The sequence below is a fragment of the Chionomys nivalis genome, chromosome 17 (assembly GCF_950005125.1).
Source record: "Chionomys nivalis chromosome 17, mChiNiv1.1, whole genome shotgun sequence".
Classification (NCBI taxonomy): Eukaryota; Metazoa; Chordata; class Mammalia; order Rodentia; family Cricetidae; genus Chionomys; species Chionomys nivalis.
In genome coordinates this window covers 34,392,311-34,409,697 of record NC_080102.1, presented here as the reverse complement: position 1 = coordinate 34,409,697, position 17,387 = coordinate 34,392,311, and the positions used below count along the sequence as shown (strand labels likewise).

The window sequence follows — 17,387 nt, the reverse complement described above, 5'->3', positions numbered from 1 at the left end:
GTCTAACTTCTATTGGTCACTGGCTCAGGCTCCAGAGACTATCTTGGGAAAAGGTTGGCCCGGCCAGTATGACAATGACTGGGAAGGACAGCCTCAACTGTGGTGGTGAGCTGATGAGAGATCTGAAGAAAGCCTGTGGGTCCCCCACCCCGTCAGGATGTCCCAGTCCTGCCAACATCAGGTCTATTGTACCTGTGTCCTGGCCCGTGACAGCCAGAACGAAGGCTTAACCAGGGAGGTGTCCGAACTGAGGGAGGGAGAACTCAGGTGTAAGCCCTGCCAAGATCAAGGAGGAAAGAGGGAGGGGACCCAGTTTTCAGGAGCCAGAGTGCTCACACACACCCTCCCCTGTCTCTGTCCTCAGTCCCAGGAGAGTCTGAAGAAGTCATCTCTCGCCCTTGCAAGAGAAGCTTGTCAGTTGCCCAAGGGCTATCAAATTCCCAGCTAACTAGAGAAGTTTAAGGCCTTGAGTAAGGCCAGGTTTGCAACTGCCGAGGTACGTAACTGCCCAGTGGGCACTGGCAGACTGAACATGGAAGCCCATCCTCTACCCCAGACTGAGGATCTGGCTGCCCTTGTCTGGTGTGGTGCTCAGAATCCTTGGAAGGTGTGGTCTGGACAAATTAAAAAAAAAAGTTAGATGAGCTTTTAGACCCAGCCCCTCGCCTTGCTGTGTGAGACCCTGCAGGCCCTCTGCAGCCCAGAAGCAAGCAGAGTCCAAGCAAGAGAATGAGTAGCATGCAGGTGTCTTTGGGGTCAACAGAAAGTGTTTCTATATCTCTGGGTAGTGTTCACCGACCCTAGAAGCCTTTGAGCAGTAGATGGTGACATTGAGTGGGAACCTGGATGGTGCACTTTAAACAGTCTCTTTAGTGCCTAGACACCATGGCACTGTCATTCTAGATGTCTCCATCCCTAGATGTCTATGCCTGGAATCTAGAAACCAAGGTTCTAGAGAGGAAAAGAAAAGAAAAGTTCATGTGTACCAATAACTTTTGTCCATGGATCTTGAGACTCGAGATTCTGAAGGCTTGAGATGGGTTTTAATAGCCTAACAATTGGGGATGCAAACATTCTGGGACAGGTGGAGAGTGGGCTGACTGGTAGTTCAGCTTGTCCCACGGGTGTCTAGCAAACATACGTGTGTACACGTGTGACAAGAGTGTGTAGAAATCAGGCTGTCGGGAGCTTTGCACACCAAGGCATCCTGGCCTCCTCCCGGTGGGTCTGCAGCCCCCAGCCTGGCCAGGGTACAGTTGTCACAGGGAGACTAGCAGGCATCAAACAGAGGGGCTGGCTCTGGATCTCCATAGCAACCGAGAGGCGGGCTCCGTTGTGGCAATGTGTAAGTACACACAGTTGAACATTGTACTGACTGATATTGTGTGTCAACTTGACACAAGCTGGAGTCGGCAAAGGACGAGCTCCGGTTGAGGAAAAGCCTCGATGAGATCCAGCTGTGAGATCCAGCTGTAAGGCATTTTCTGCCATTTAGTGATCAATGGGTGAGGGCCCAGCCCATGGTGGGTGGTGCCGTCCTGGGCTGTTGGTTAGGGGTTCTTTAAGAAGGAGGACTGAGCAAGCCAGGAGAAGCAGCTCCCCTCCATGGTCTCTACATCAGCTCCTGCCTCTGGGTTCCTGCCCTGTAGTTCCTGTCCTGACTTCCTTCAGTAATGAACAGCAATGCTGAAGTGTAAGCCTAATAAATCCTTTCCTCCCCAACTTGCTTTTCGGTCATGGCGTTTCCTCGCAGCAACAGAAACCCTAACAAAGACAGCATGATTCCCCGAAAGCTTAACGGTAAAGCTTTAAAAAAATTCATCTACTTCTAGAGCCATAGGCTTCCCCGAGCAGGCAGCTTAGTGTCTTAGTGTCCAAACTAGAGACAGCTTCCAGTTAAATACCTCAGCACCACTGAGGTACTGATGACGGTTTAACTTCCACCAGACAACTCTGGGAAGCTGGAGACAGAGCAGAGCTGGGTGGTACTGCCCCGATGAGCCCTGGTAGGACAATCCCTGGGGGCTGCTCCTCAGGAACACACAACAAAGTGTGAGTCCCTCACAGTGTCCCACTGATGGAAGGAAGGACCTAGCTGCTAGTTCTAGCAGGTATGTCAAGGAGGTGAGCGTGTGGCCTAGGTGGCCTCTTTCCTTCTGCCTTTTCTTCCTGACCCAGAACTCATCCCCTCAGAGAAGTGGAAGAGGGTTAGTTCCTCTAAGGCCAGCACTGACTGGGCCAGGGACAGAGAATGAACACAGAGACAGATAAATGACACATGGACATTCACTCTGGAGCCCGTGTCTTCGAACCTGCTTCAGCAACTTGGGCCTTGGTGGCCGGCAGCCTAGAACCTGCTTCAGCAACTTGGGCCTTTGTGGCCGGCAGCCTAGGCAGGCACCAGGCATGAGCAAGAATGATTCTTGCCTTTCACTCCCTACAGTGGCTGCCGTTGCAGAAGGACACCGGCGGAAACCATGCCGTCACCTCTGGGAATATGTTTTGCCAATGGAGCTTGTTATGCAGGCCCCTTGGAGAATCCTGCCCACCTGCCCAGGACTGGGGAGGTGCCGCTCCTGCCCAGGACTGCAGAGGTGCCGCTCCTGCCCAGGGCTGCGGAGGTGCCGCTCCTGCCCAGGACTGGGGAGGTGATGCTCCTGCCCAGGACTGGGAAGGTGCCCCTCCTGCCCAGGACTGGGGAGGTGCCGCTCCTGCCCAGGACTGGGGAGGTGCCGCTCCTGCCCAGGACTGGGGAGGTGCCGCTCCTGCCCAGGACTGGGGAGGTGATGCTCCTGCCCAGGACTCTGGAGGCGATGCTCCTGCCTAGGACTGAGGAGGTGCCGCTCCTGCCCAGGACTGAGGAGGTGATGCTCCTGCCCAGGACTGCAGAGGTGCCGCTCCTGCCCAGGGCTGCGGAGGCGATGCTCCTGCCCAGGACTCTGGAGGTGATGCTCCTGCCCAGGACTGTGGAGGTGATGCTCCTGCCCAGGATTGTGGAGGTGATGCTCCTGCCCAGGACTGAGGAGGCGATGCTCCTGAGCCTCAGGCCGCTCTAACTTCCGTTGTGCCTATTTCTATGATGATTCTTAGTTTGTCAGTTATGATTGTGGCTGAGGTTGAGTTTACTGGGAACAAAAACTGATAATTTTTCTAAAGTTTCTTCAAGGAAATTAAGCCTTTTTGCAGTCTACCAGAAAAACCAGCTCATCTGGTCACCCCTGGCGGCCTTTGTAGTCACAGTTTTTTCCTTTTTTTTTTTTTTGAGACAGGGTTTCTCTGTGTAGCCCTGACTGTCCAGGCTGGCCTCAAACACAGAGATCTGCCCGCCTCTGCCTCCTGAGTGCTAGGCTTTAAGGCGTGTACCACCACCACCACCCAGGTGACATTAAAAGATGACGTTATAAACTTGTAAGGACATATAAGGAAAAGATAAAGGACGTGAAAGGTCAGACATCTGTCAGGTGCCAGGGCACAAATTTATTTCGTTTATTTCAGTGCCAAAATATCAATCTAGAGCTCCTAGCCCCTTGGGCCTAAAGGAACAGGTAGAAACTTCAGGAAGAATACAAACTTGGGCCCAAGAGCTAAGAGTCAGGCATTATAATCCCTGCCATCCAGAGATTGTATAAAGAGCAGGACTCGAGTGCTGCTCACACAAAGGTGATTCGCAGGCCATTTCGAAATTGAGTTACACCTGTAGACAATGCTCTAGGTATGGTTTCCTGCTTCAGCTGACTACACAGATATACAGGCATCCTACCATTAAAGACTAACCAGCGGGCCCGAGTATCTCCCATTTCTCTAACCACGCTTGCTGCCAACCTGGGCACAGTACTAATAAGATGTGTCTGGCTAGTTAAAATCATTTCGCTTACAATATAAAATTAATGCTTAGATACAGGGTAAAGGTCAGTTAGTGATGTCAGGGGAGCGGGGAAGAGAAAAAGGAACTAAACTGGGTAAATGTTAATGACTCTGGGAACATGGCTAACGAGGAGAAATGAATTGAAGCTGCCCATGCATGGGCGCATTGGAACGTGTGTAAACAGAGACAGCTCGAGCCATTCGGGGCCATCTGTCTGAAAGACAACAGTCGCCGGGCTCTTCATTTTCGCCGACTTCACACCTCCATCCTCGGCTCAGAACCCAGCTGGGGCAGGACTCTGGCATGCACACAGAGTCCTGCTGGAAGTGAGGACTCATGGGAATTGACCTGCGAGAGGGTGTGGGAACCAGGGTGGCCAAGAGCCCTCTGTTCTGGCATTCTTCCCCAGGGCGGGGCACAAGTTGCACACTTCTGTTGTGTTTCGCCCCTGCCTGTCTGCCTCTAGCCACAGTCTGCAGGGAGATCTGATTGCAGAGTTAACAGCCCCAACTGATCAGGTTGAGTCCTGTTATTGACGGCCCTGAGTTGGGTATCATCCCTGACCCCACCATCTGCAGCCGGTGGTTGGTTTGAGGGGACCAATCGTGTGCTCCCAGAACTAGAGCAGGTTCCCTGAGGCAGTGGTTCTCACCCTCTTGAATGCTGCGTCCCTTTAACACAGTTCCTTGTGTTGGGTGACCCCCAACCATAAAGTGATTTTCGTTGATACTTCATAACTATAATTTTGTTTCCGATATGAATTGTAATGTAAATAAATATCTATTGTGCAGGATATCTGTCTGATATCATTTTGTTCTGTGGGGGTTGTGAGCCACAGATTGAGAGCCACTGCTCTAAAGTACCATGGAGGTTGGGCAGCCACTCTTGACATACCCAGAGAAGACCCAGCATTGTCAGATGTATGTGGCCTCTTCTTTCTGAGCTAGACAGTGCCCCCTCCCTCATTTGGTGGTTGAATGGTAACCAGGGAGACATTTTAAAACCTGAAAAGCCACTGGGTGTGGTGCCACATGCCTTTAGTTCAAGCATTTGGGAGACAGATGAAGGCAAATGGTTGTGAGTTTGAGGCCATCTTGGGCTACATAAGAAGTTCCAAGTCAGTCAGGTTTGTGCAGTGAGACCCTGTCTCAACCAAAGCAATACAAAAACTGGAACACCCTCATCTTTGTTAGGGCTTCTATTGCTGTGAAGAGACACCATGATCGTGGCAACTCTTTCAAAGGAAAACATTTAAATGAAGTGGTGGCTTATAGTTTTAGAGGTTTAGTCCATTATGGTCACGACAGGGAGCATGGCAGCATGCAGGCAGACGTGATGCTGGATATATCTTGAGAAGGCAACAGGAAGTGGATTGGGACACTGAATGAGGCTTAAGCAAAAGACCTCAAAGCCTGCCCCCACAGTGACACACTTCCTTCAACAAGGCCACACCTCCTAATAGTGCCACTCTCTATGAGCTTATGGGGACAATTACATTCAAACCACCACAGTCCTAAACAAACAAAAATGTCTGTGGGACCTCCATCACAGCACTGAGCAGCCTCCTTGGGAGTGCTGTGAATTTCTTGGCCACAGGATGTGCTTGATTTTGTTTGGTCAGCATGTGACAGAGTGACTGTCATATCATGTGTACTCTGTGACTGTTGGCTAGATGGTAGGTAAGTGACAGATGGGTAGATGGAGGAAGGGGACATGAAGGGATGAGGGCTGATGGATGGATGGATGGATGGATGGATGGATGGACAGACAAACAGATTGATAGATAATGGATAATTGATGGGTGGAACATGGATGAAGGATGGATAGTGGATAGATGGATGAATGGATGATAAATAATGAATAAATTATGGGTAGATGGATGGATAATGGATGAAGATGGATGACGAATGGATTGATAGATGAGTAATGATTGGTTGGTGAATGATGTGTGGGGATAAATGGAGAGACGGACAGATGGATGGATGGATAATAGCTAACTGCTGACTGGCTGGCTAATGGACGGGTTGAAGGATGGGTAGCTGGACAGATAGATGGAAACTCTGCTCAGCCTCTGTCTTCCTTAGAAAACCATCTATCTTTTATTCAACAGTATTTCATCAGCTCAAATTTGGTAGAGCGACCAGTGTGGGGCTCAAAAGATACATAGATAAATGAAGCAGATTCTCTGATACCCCATAAAATCCCAAAAAATATTTTTAAATTTATTTTTATATTTGTTTATTGTATATGCACACAGAGAGAGAGAGAGAATTCAGAGGACAGCTTGCAGGAGTCTGTTCTCTTCTTCCACCATGTGGGTCTTGAGGATGGGACTCAGATCCTCAGGCTCGGCAGCAAGTACCTTTAACCACTGAACCATCATCTCCACAGCTCCTGAATAAGGCTTTTGAGAGCATGAGTTCGGACTCACTAAGACCAAATGCCAGCTGTGTTATTCATCCTGGGGCCCATGTCAGGGTTTGCCCTGAGGACTCTTGGGGGATTGCAAGAGCCAGGCAAAGAGAAGGGGGCCTGGGCCTGGCAGAATCTGGGAGTGCTGGCAGCTACCACCTTGCTGGAAATGCCACGTGAGGGAGCAAGGGGAGCTGAGTGATAGGAGATCCCAAGGCAAGGCAAGGGGCTGAGGGCTTCGTGGAGCATGGTAGCACAACCTTCCAAAGGGAACAGGGAGCAGGCCAAGAGCTGGACCCAGACTCAGAGACTTGTCTGTGGTTCAGCAGCAAGTGCAGACCCACTGTGGCTTCTTTTTACCACTTCCGGCTCAGTTTGGAGTGTCAGGAAGTAAGCGGAGGGCTTCATGATGGCTTAGTGAGTACAATAGTTAGCCACCAAGGCCAAGGATCTGAAGATCCTTGGGTCTTTCTAAAAGGAAAGAAAGTTGTCTTCTGACCTCTACAAACATGCTGTGGCACACATGCACACACACACACACACACACAACAAGTGTAGTAAAAAAGAAAAGCAGTCAGAAAGTGAGAGGAGACTTCTGGGGGCCAGCTGGATGCCTGTGCCCAAGCTTAGAAACATGGCAAGTCCCCTTGGGCAGTAGACAGGGAGAATTGACTTTCAGCTGCTGGCAGTGGCTTCAGTGCCCTTTCGTGGGCTTGTGCAAGCTCAGACAGTGGCCTGGCTGGTTCCCGCTCCCCACCCCCTATTGCCCCAAGCTGTCCTAGCTCCCCACAATGGCACTTGCCTCAAAATAGCTGCCCATGTGAGGGCAGAGAAAGGCAGAGATTAGACCCCTGGGGGGTTGAGGAGGGTGGCAGGAGGAGCATGTGGTACTCAGTGATCCTGGCCAGAATAACTTTGGGAAGGTATAAAAGCCCTCCAGGACCAGGTGGCCTCAAACCACAACTGACAGCGGCCCACACTCACTCCTTTCGGCTCACTCCTCTGGTCCTCTTCAGAAGCTGCCATGGGGCTCAGTGACGGGGAGTGGCAGCTGGTGCTGAATGCCTGGGGGAAGGTGGAGGCTGACCTTGCCGGCCATGGACAGGCTGTGCTCATCGGGTAAGAGAGAGAGACCCCCACCCGCCACCTGTCCCCTAAAGATTACCAGCGTTATGGCTGCAAGGTGGAAGTTGGCAGGTAGACCAGTTGGCTGCAATAAAGAGCTCAGATTTCACTTGATTCTAAGTGCTGGGGCCTGGACTGAGGAAAGGAAAAGGGGACCCATCCAGCCCAGCTGACGTCAGCAGCTGGACCGAGCTTGAGCACCGAGAAGAAGCTTATCATGGCAGACGGCCAGAATAATGAGGGCCGAGGGAGGGCTTGCCCACTCGTGAGAACTGGAAGCTTGCAGCAAGTGGTTGCCTTCTGCTGCAAGGATCTCCTAGATAAGCCCAGAAAACCCAAGACTCTGAGTCTGCACGAGTGAAGGGTGCTGAGGCTTGTCCGTGGGACTCACTTGCCATGCCTCACCCAGAGCCTGGGGCTCTTCCCTGGACTCTGGGCTTGGCTGGCTCAGAAGCCCAGTGGAATATTCATGAGTAATATTTTGGCTCTGGGAGGAGGTGGCTCTGTTGCTATCAGCCCTGACAATGTCTTGAAGCTGTAGTTTGGAAATGAATTCCTGCTACTTTTTTTTTTTTTTTTTTTTTTTTTGGTTTTTCAAGACAGGGTTTCTCTGTGACTTTGGAGCCTGTCCTGGAACTAGCTCTTGCAGACCAGGCTGGTCTTGAACTCACAGAGATCCGCCTGCCTCTGCCTCCCGAGTGCTGGGATTAAAGGCGTGCGCCACCATCGCCCGGCTCCTTGCTACTTTTGATCTAGGGTGAGTCTTCCTCCTGATCCCAATGGTCTTGCATACTCCCTCGGCCCCTGTCCATTGCTAGCCCCTCGGCTTGGGGACAAGGTCATCTGAGGTCAGAGCCCTTTGGGCAGCCATCCTGGAAGGAGGCTGGGCAGCTGCTGGAACCCCTGGTTCTTCCTGCTTGTCTTTCTTCTCCAACTGCTCCCCTACCCGCCTAGGTGCTAGGCCTACAGGCCTGTTTGACTGGGCTTCCCTGCCCCAATCAGCATCAATCCTAGGCCACAGCTTTCCTATGTGACCTTGGACAAGTTGTTCCCCTTCTCTGAGACCCCTGACCACTCTTGTGCCCTGGGACTCAGAGTCTCTGTTCTCCTTTGCTGTGGGCAGCAGGTTATTGGGGGCCAGAGTAGGTAGAAAAAAGTCTTGCAAGATTCCAAGGCTGCCAGGCCCTGGGCAGTGAGTGACTTGGGGCTTTGAAGGAGACTTGGAGTATTGTATAATCAGAGAGATATACTTCCCTTCCCAGGGGAGTAATGGAGGCCTGCCAGGACCCAGGGCCAGGTGGGACATGATGCCCAGGGCTGCTGACCCTGAAAAGCCCCAAGTGCATGACATGTCTCAGACTTGAGTCATGGGGCCACACCAGCTATTCCAGCCTTCTCTGGTTGTGGGTGCAAGGAGGTGGCCTCCCAGGGAGTCATGCCAGCTCTTAGGGTAGCAAGTGTTCCATGGACACTGGGCTCCTGGCCTGTCCCAGATACCAACCACAGCCTTGTCTTCTGACCTCAGCAAGGTCATTTCTCTAAGTGCCCTAGCAGGCCTAAGCTAGGAAACACAGAGTTCTAGAACTAGGAGATCCAGCCACTAGCAGAGCTGTGGGCTCCAGGTGGAAGGGGCTGCTTGCCTCGAAGCCTCAGCTCTTCCTGTCTGGATCTTTTCTGGTTCATTCAAACCTGCATTATTCTTCTTTCTTCTTCTTCTTCTTCTTCTTCTTCTTCTTCTTCTTCTTCTTCTTCTTCTTCTTCTTCTTCTTCTTCTTCTTCTTCTTCTTCTTCTTCTTCTTCTTCTTCTTCTTCTTCTTCTTCTTCTTTCTTTTAAGATTTTCTTACTTGGTTTGAGTATTTTGCCTGCATGTATGGGTGTGCATTACATGCAGTGCCCAAGAAGGCCAGAAGAGGGCACTGGATCCCTGGAACTGCAGATGGTTGTGAGCCACCACACATGGGAACTGAACCCCATTCCTCTGGGAGAGCAGCAAGTGCTCTTACTTGCTGAGCCATCTCCCCACCCCCTATGATGCCATTTTTGTTAGGGAAAGGATTTAGGAGTCAAGAAAGGTTTGGAAACGACTTCTAGGGCAGCAACATCTCACATAACGCCAGAAGTGACTCACAGAGTCTGAACCAGCCCATGTCAGTGTCATGGCGCCCCTAAGACTGACTCCAGGTGGTGATAGTGGTGGTGAAGCTGGAGATGTAGAGGAGGAGGGAGTCTCACAGACAAGCCCCACCCCCCGCCCCTGTGTTACGAACACCTTTACGAACTCATGTATTACATCTAACCAAGAGGTTTGGCATCTTGTTCCAAATCACGTAGGTAGTGAGAATATGGATCGGATACAAATCCAGGCTACCTGGCTGGAGTCCATGCTCTTGGTGACCCTCCTAGCTACCACCCCACGTGCTCCTAGGCTGGGCTCTGATTGGGCAGCAGTGTAGAGGAAAACAAAGAGGGAGCCTCCCTTCCCCAACCAGCCTGTCCTCTGAGCCTGGCCACCTGGACACAGGATGAAGAAAGGAACCCCAAGACACCATCGTCGGGCTCTCCGATAGGAGCCAAGTCAGGGAAATTCAAGGGCATGGGCTCTGGGCCACTACAGGGACTCCACCTGTGGAGCTCAGGGTTCAGAGAACCATGTGACTATATGGGGCCTGTACCTCTCTTGCGATGTGAGCAAGCCTTGTCCTCTTCTGCTTAGGGCTGGGGGAGGGGGGGTTGGGGTAAGCCTTCTAGAAATCACCTAAACAACCATATTGGTTTGCATTCAATGAGCCAAGACTCAGAAAGGATGAGTGACTATTTCGGCATCACACAGGGCTCTGGGACGGAGGGCTAGAATGCAGTATCTCTAAAAGCCTAAAGCCTCAAGTCCCTGTTCTTGCTGTCTTCAGGCCCCATCCAGCCTGATGACCTTGGGCTCACCGGTGGGTGTCAGGCTACCCATCTGTCAGCAGGAACTCAAGGATCATTGTCGCTAGATAATAATAGTCAGGAGCTCAGGGACCCTGGACAAGGTGCCAGAGACGAGCTGTCAGTGATGCACATGGCTGTGGATGGGCTCCCGGGGTGCGGCTGGGACACAACCATGGTTGGGGACAGACCTGCCAATCGTCACGGCATCAGCTTGTGTGCCTGGTTCTCCACACAAATGAAGAACAGACTTGTGCGTCTGTGTGCATGTGCTTCTGCGAGCATGTGTGTGCATGTGTGTGTGTGTGTGGAGGGGGTGGGTTCGCATGTTACCGTTTACAAACAGGATGCCTTTGTGTGACCGTGATAGGGCTCAAGTGGTCACCCAGAAGGTGAAGGAGAAAGCCCTGCAGGACGCTCAGGCTTCCTGTGCCTCCGTTTCTACAGCTGTTGCTTGCTAACATCAGGCTCTCTTAGTGGGTGCTGCGGTGATGGCTGCCTCCGTGCAGAGCAAGTAGTGATTCGTGTGCATTCCTGAGTCCATGCAGCTGGAATGGACTCATCAGGGACCCCTGTGGTCAACGGAGCTGATGACTGACACATGGTGAAGTGTTTGAGTGGTGGGAAGGCCTGTCTGCGATGCGTGACCACGGATGAGGAAGAGGGGCATAGACTGGGTGACCCCCGTGGCTGCATCAGGCACCCATCCACTAGGGACATGGGACTATCGCGCTGTGGGATATCGCGCCCTTATTGTCCTGCACTGAAGGGGTTATGCACTGAGAGGCAGAGCCCCCACGCTCCCTCTGCTGCTTGTGCACTAAACCCCTCAGTTCCTCCTCTGTGGCCTAATGCAATGGCAGACTCTGCTTCAGGTGTACTGTGGGGATTTGGTGAATTTGCAGGTAAAACCCGTAGTGTTTTACACGGGTGTGTCCTCTGTGCAAACCGCAGGCGGCGCTGTGGTCCTAACCAGACTGGCAGGCCTGGAAGGGGGACTGGAACAGGGGAGGAGCACCAGCACCCACCCCCACACACACCCAGGCCCCATTGGTCCCACAGGGAAATGGGGCACCATGAGAGAAGAGCTGGGGTATCAGCAGACCACAAACTCGGGGGATTGTGGAGGGAAGTGACTCTTCAGTAGCCAGACCTAGCTCTTGGGTTGGCTGAAGCAACTTGGTGTCCTGGTCATAGAAGACCCTCCCCATGGGACCGTTGGGTAGGGGCCACGGGGACCAGGTGCTTCCCACATGGTTTGATACACAAAGAGGAACATACAAACTCATAGACACGGTATCAGGATAACACAGAGCCTGGGTAGCCAAGGTCACCCTGATAAACACGTCAGGGTGGGGCTCTAGGGGGGACCGGATGAGAATTCTATTACTGTCCAGGCTCCAGTTTTGAGATCTGATACCCACTTGTGACCCAGGGCAGGCCAGTGCCTTTGACAGTGTTTCATTTGCCCCCAAGTGGATCAGGGATTGGCCTCATCTGGGAAGGGCAGTGGTCCTTGCAGCCCTCACCGTCTTCCTAGAGCAGGGCTTGGGTCCCCGACTGGGAGAGGCCAGAGCTCCCAGGGTGGCAGGCAGGAACAGCTATGGCCTTTGGTGGGTCACTTTGCCATCATCCTTAGAAAAGGAGTGAGGGAGGTTCTGAAGTCTATGCTGGGATAGGTGGTGTCTCACGGCAGTCACAGCTGGCCAGAGGTCATAGACCAGGGTAGCCTTCTGAGTCACCCAGATCCAGTGGCTGCCTGGCTTTTCTGCACACCAGCCCTGAGATCCTGCTGGGGACCTTCCATTTCAGAGTCCCGTCCCTGTCTATAAAATAGGAAGCGCGTGGACGACAAGGAAGGGTAGGTGTGAGCCCCACATAGAGCTGACATACGGGTGCTGAGCCCCCAGCACACCCCACTCTCTGGGTAACAGAGAAAATGGGGTGAGGATGCAGAGACGTCACTGCCCTTGCCCTCTCAGTGACCAGAAAAAGAAGAGGGTGATAGTACCAATGATAACAGAACAGCAGGCATTTATCCCACATTCCCTGCACCCGACACCGCATTTGACCCGTTAGATCAGGTCATGTCACCTCCATCCATAGGGAATACTGAAGCAGGGAGAGGTGTGGTGCATTGGCCCAGGCCACACAACCAGGAAGAAACACAGCAGGAGTCTAGTCCTTCAGACTCTACCCGTCTCACTCCGTCCCTCCTGGTCCCCTAGGCTGTTTAAGGCTCACCCTGAGACCCTGGATAAGTTTGAAAAGTTCAAGAACCTGAAGTCTGAGGATGATATGAAGGGCTCTGAGGACCTGAAGAAGCATGGCTGTACCGTGCTCACAGCCCTGGGTGGCATCCTGAAAAAGAAGGGACAGCATGCTGCAGAGATCCAGCCTCTGGCCCAGTCACATGCCACCAAGCACAAGATCCCCGTCAAGTACCTGGAGGTAGGTGGCCACAGCGCAGGGCAAGTCTCTGAAGGCATAGATCTAAACCCCAGCTCAGTAGCTCTATGGGAGTGGCCTGGTTGCTCCCCACTAAAGCACCCACTAGACAGATGGGGAAACTGAGACTCAGACTGCTCATGCAAGTCACAGAGGCAGGAGTCCCACTTGGGAGCCAAGGGCACTTCTGTTTTCCAATGCATGCCTGCCCCCACTTCATGGTAGTCCAGCAAGCAGTTGTACTGTGACCTGGAGAGAAGCCAGGCAAGGAGTCCCCAGGGGTCCTCTCAGTCCCCATTTTGGAGCTGGAGTCCCAGGGCAGAGCGGGGTCAGACACAGGACACTCCCCACTCCCTGATGGTGGGCTTGGTTCTGCAGACCCAAGCCCCACCGTCTTTGCTGTGTCTGTGAGTTGTGGGGCAGACTTCCCAGGGGTGTGTTTACAAAGGAGTCCTGTGCTCCTTTGTGTCCCTGTGTCTCTCGGTGCCTCCTTCTGCTGTGTCCCACTCCCATGTCTGCTTTGTCACTTGCACATGAGGGCCTTATGGAAATGATCAAAACAGGAGTTGCACCCCACTCCTGAGCTAGCAGGGGCCTGTCCACAGTCCCTGGGACCAATCGTAGCTCATTGTAAATGATGAGCAGCAGGTAAATCTGCTGAATGACCTCGACCAGGCCACTTGGTTGTCTCCTCAGTATAATGCCACCACTTGCAAGGTATGAGCTCTCATGAGCTGGCTGCTGACTGGGCACGCATCCTGAGCTCCAGAGGTGAAGTGGGGGGGGGGGCTCATGTAACACCCCCTGGGTTCAAGTGCCCTTCCTGGCTATGTGACTTCAGCATGTGCTATGTAGCTGAAGTCTCTGACACACCTGTCTGCCTTAGTTTCCCCATCTACAAAGCAGGGATGGTGGTCGTGCCTGCCTCCTGTTGGTAGGGGGGCTTAAAGGAGTTGGCTCACAATGATTGCACAGAATGGCACCTGGGACATCATAAGAGCCCAGGAAACAGCCCTGGAATAAAGAGGAGGGCAGCGGGTGAACACCCTCGGCTCCTGGCTGACTCAGCCCCTTGACTTGCAACCTTTTGTCCCCTCCTTGCAGTTTATCTCAGAAGTCATCATCGACGTCCTGAAGAGCAAACATTCCGACTTCGGAGCAGATGCTCAGGGCGCCTTGGGGAAGGCCCTGGAGCTGTTCCGGAATGACATTGCCGCCAAGTACAAGGAGCTGGGCTTCCAGGGATAAGCAGCCTGCTCCCACTGCCTGGCCCCCCAAGCTGGGACCCAGTGCCATGTAGCAAGTAGAGTGTGCAGTGTCCTAGGTTAGCAGAGAGCAGGAGAGGAGAACGCAGCATGGCGTCCAGGCAACTCACCCACACTCCTCGGGACAGGGCTCCAGGTGGTACCACCTAGGACCCGGAGGTGCAAAGAGGCCTCTGCTTCCTCAGTTCTGTTAGGTCATGCTCAGTTCTCCTGTTACCTAAGTCCCAACCCACTTCCTTCTGGTTTCAGGAAAATCCCTCTTCCCACTGGCACATTTGATCCCAAATCCAACTCACTGACTACCAGACCCTGACTTCCGGTTGAGGTGGAGGGTTGCTTAGCAGGAGTGGGGGGTAGAAGGGAGGTCACAGGCATCTGGACGTCTCCTGCCACTCAAGTTCCCACTGACCCACCTTGTTTCAATAAAATACCCTGAAACTCCTCATTTATTGTCTCTGCATAGTGCTTTTAGCCCGTCTAGCAAGGGAAACACACACAAGCATCCCGGGAAGAAACGGGAAGGTGTATTCTGGGATTGCAGGCAGATAGAGAGGATGCTGGACAAGCCCCTTTCTCCAGTCACCTCTCAATGGCAGGCACACACCGGGCTACAGCGGAGACGTGGGTTTCTTCTCCCCTCCTGTGTTTGGGTAGTATCTCCCAGCTGTCTGTCCTCTTTATGGCCAGAAGGTCAGCAGCTGCCACTGTTGGCTGCTGGCCCTGTCCTGGGGTCAGAGTCCCTGTTGCCTTCCAGGCCACTGTTTGGATCTAAGCTCTGCTACTTCCTGGCTGGGTGACCTTCTCACATTTCCTCCACTGTTGGATCCACAGTGACATCTCCCCCCCGTATCCTGCCCTGGGCACCTGGCCCTGATCCCCACATTGCCAAGGTCAACTGGTCCTGCTTGCATTGCCACCATTATGGCACGGATTGGAGCCCAGATAGGGGCCCTTCCTTCCCTGTCCCTGCACGATGGAGCGTGTGAGCCTCACTGAGGACCCGGAGCAGGCCTGTGCCTGGGGCTAATACGGTCAGAGCCCAATCAGCCAGGCTCAGCCACCAGTGCTCAAAAGGCTGAGTAGAGCCGGGCGGTGGTGGCACACGCCTTTAATCCTAGCACTCGGGAGGCAGAGGCAGGCGGATCTCTGTGAGTTCGAGACCAGCCTGGTCTACAAGAGCTAGTTTCAGGTCAGGCTCCAAAACCACAGAGAAACCCTGTCTTGAAAAACCACAAAAAAAAAAAAAAAAAAAAAAAAAGGCTGAGTAGACAGATAGTAACGCGGAAAAGTAGAGAAAGGAGAGTTATTCAGTGTGGCCACACCTCGGAAAGAGGAACAGAGAGGCTCGGTGGCATCTCAAGTCAATCTTCAGGGTCCTGATATGAGGTGAGGTGAAAATACAGGGCCCCTGGTCCGTGTGTGGTCTCGCGCAGCACCGTTGTCTCCTCTCCTCTGACAGTTGTCTGAACTGTGAGAAATTTCTTCCTGGGAGACAGAGCGCCTCCTCTGACTGCACAAAACTTCAACTTTTTCTTTCTTGACATGAGATCCCAACTCGGGGAGTCCATTGTTTCAAAGAGAGGGATGTCTCTTAGCACCTGGTGACCTGAATTTGACTCACGAGAAGATGGCTGAAGAGATCCAGCTCCATGAATTTATTCTCTGACCTCCACCATGGATCCATGTGTGCATATCTATGTGAGTGTGTGCACGCAATACACACACACATCAAGCATGCACACACAATAGTAATGATGATTCATAACAATAATGATGTCTTCATTCCTCTGTGTGGCTATGCCCTTTCCTTATAGAAATTCCCTTGACTTTCAGACAATAGGCCCGTCCTGACATGTAATCTTCCTAGGAGCCCAAGGAGCTGGTTCTCTCCCCCCTCCCCCCCCCCCATCCGTCAGCATTCCTGTCAGGGACACTCCTGGCTCCCAGTTGTTAAATCAGCAGGAAGAAGCACAGGCTGCGGAGGAATGCCAGGTATTTGTCATTTGCTCTGCATTCATCTGGCAAATCATGTCAAAGCCAGAGGTAAAAATAGAAGTGCGTTAAGAGCTCTGCGTGCACACACGCCGGTTGCTTTTGTCACGCTTGCTCGGCTGAGTGTCTGCTCTGAGGCCTCGTGGCGCCAGCGGCAGACATTTCGCTTCAGTTTATTTGAGGATTCTCTTCAGCCCCAGCCAAGCTTTGGCAGAGCCCACATGCTGAGTCTTGGTATGTGAGGGCAGAGGCGGCAGTTTGATTTCAGCTAGATCCTGGTGTTGTCCTTGGGGCCACTGTACCCCCAGCTGCTCCTGAAAGCCCCTCCTGGAGTTGAGGCATAGATCCCCTCTGTACTCGGGCCCCACAGACCCATCCGGGTTTTGCTGTCTCCTCCAGGCCGCAGGTGTGCATTCTGCACGGTGCCACACAAAGGCGCTTCTAAGGCTTGGGTCTCAGCTCCACGTACCAAGCTATGGCCACAGAGAGAAAATGTATTTTCCTAATCCACACGGGGGGCTCTGTGATCTGGAGGTGACCCTGAGCAGAACCCCTTTCTCTGGGAACCCTGCAATCTTGCTTATGTTCCACTCTGTGTCCAGAGTGTTTCAGAGAGGGGTTTCCCACCCCAAGTGGCAGAGAGTCCTGTGAGTTATTCCAGCCTTTGCCCTGCTTGCAATCCTCCTGGCTCTAGAGGGACCCAAGCTTCCCTTCCACACACTCAGGCAAAGATATAGGTTGTTTCTTGTTTGTTTTTGGCAGCCATGGCCTTCCCTGAGGTGTGAGCACAAACATTTTATAGTCTGATAAGGTGTGGGCCAAAAAAAATAAAGGCAGTTCCTGAGGTCAACACCCACTAGTGTCTAAAACACACTGTCCCACTGGGGCAAGTTAGCCCTACTTCAGCGTCCTGAATTAAGTATGGATTAAGTGTGTCTGCCACCGCATCCAGCTGTTTTTCGCTTTGTTTCAGATCTGGAATTATTACAGTAGTGAGATGGAATGGATTCGTGACACAAAGGCCACCACGCTTCCCGAAACAGAAGCTGCGATTACTGACGTCCCCTGTAGACGACAGTGTGCTTTTGCTCCACAAGTAACCTGTGGCACATCCGTTCAGCTTGCAACACCGATTGTGTGTGCCCTGATGTGAGCTTGACTTGTAAACTGGAAGCTCTGATTCTGAGCTCTGTGTGTCTGCCTATGTGCCCGTCTGTCTGAGCCCGTGCATATGCACATGCTCACGCGTGACGGTAGAAAGGGCTGCCTGCCCCCGCCCCCACCAGCTAGCAGGGGACTGTGGGCCTAGTGGGTTATGACATGGGATTATCTGGGGCTTTCAACACTGAAGATT

General features: G+C 52.6%; 1 protein-coding gene across 1 annotated transcript; it reads left to right on the top strand.

Moving 5' to 3' along the window:
* The first annotated feature begins 7,211 nt into the window (after nt 1-7,211).
* On the top strand, nt 7,212-14,480 carry Mb (myoglobin). The gene is made up of 3 exons (XM_057792355.1): nt 7,212-7,396; nt 12,557-12,779; nt 13,881-14,480. Exons 1-3 carry the CDS (start codon nt 7,302-7,304, stop codon nt 14,022-14,024), a joined length of 462 nt encoding a protein of 153 aa, XP_057648338.1. The 5' UTR covers nt 7,212-7,301; the 3' UTR covers nt 14,025-14,480.
* Nucleotides 14,481-17,387: the final 2,907 nt, after the last annotated feature.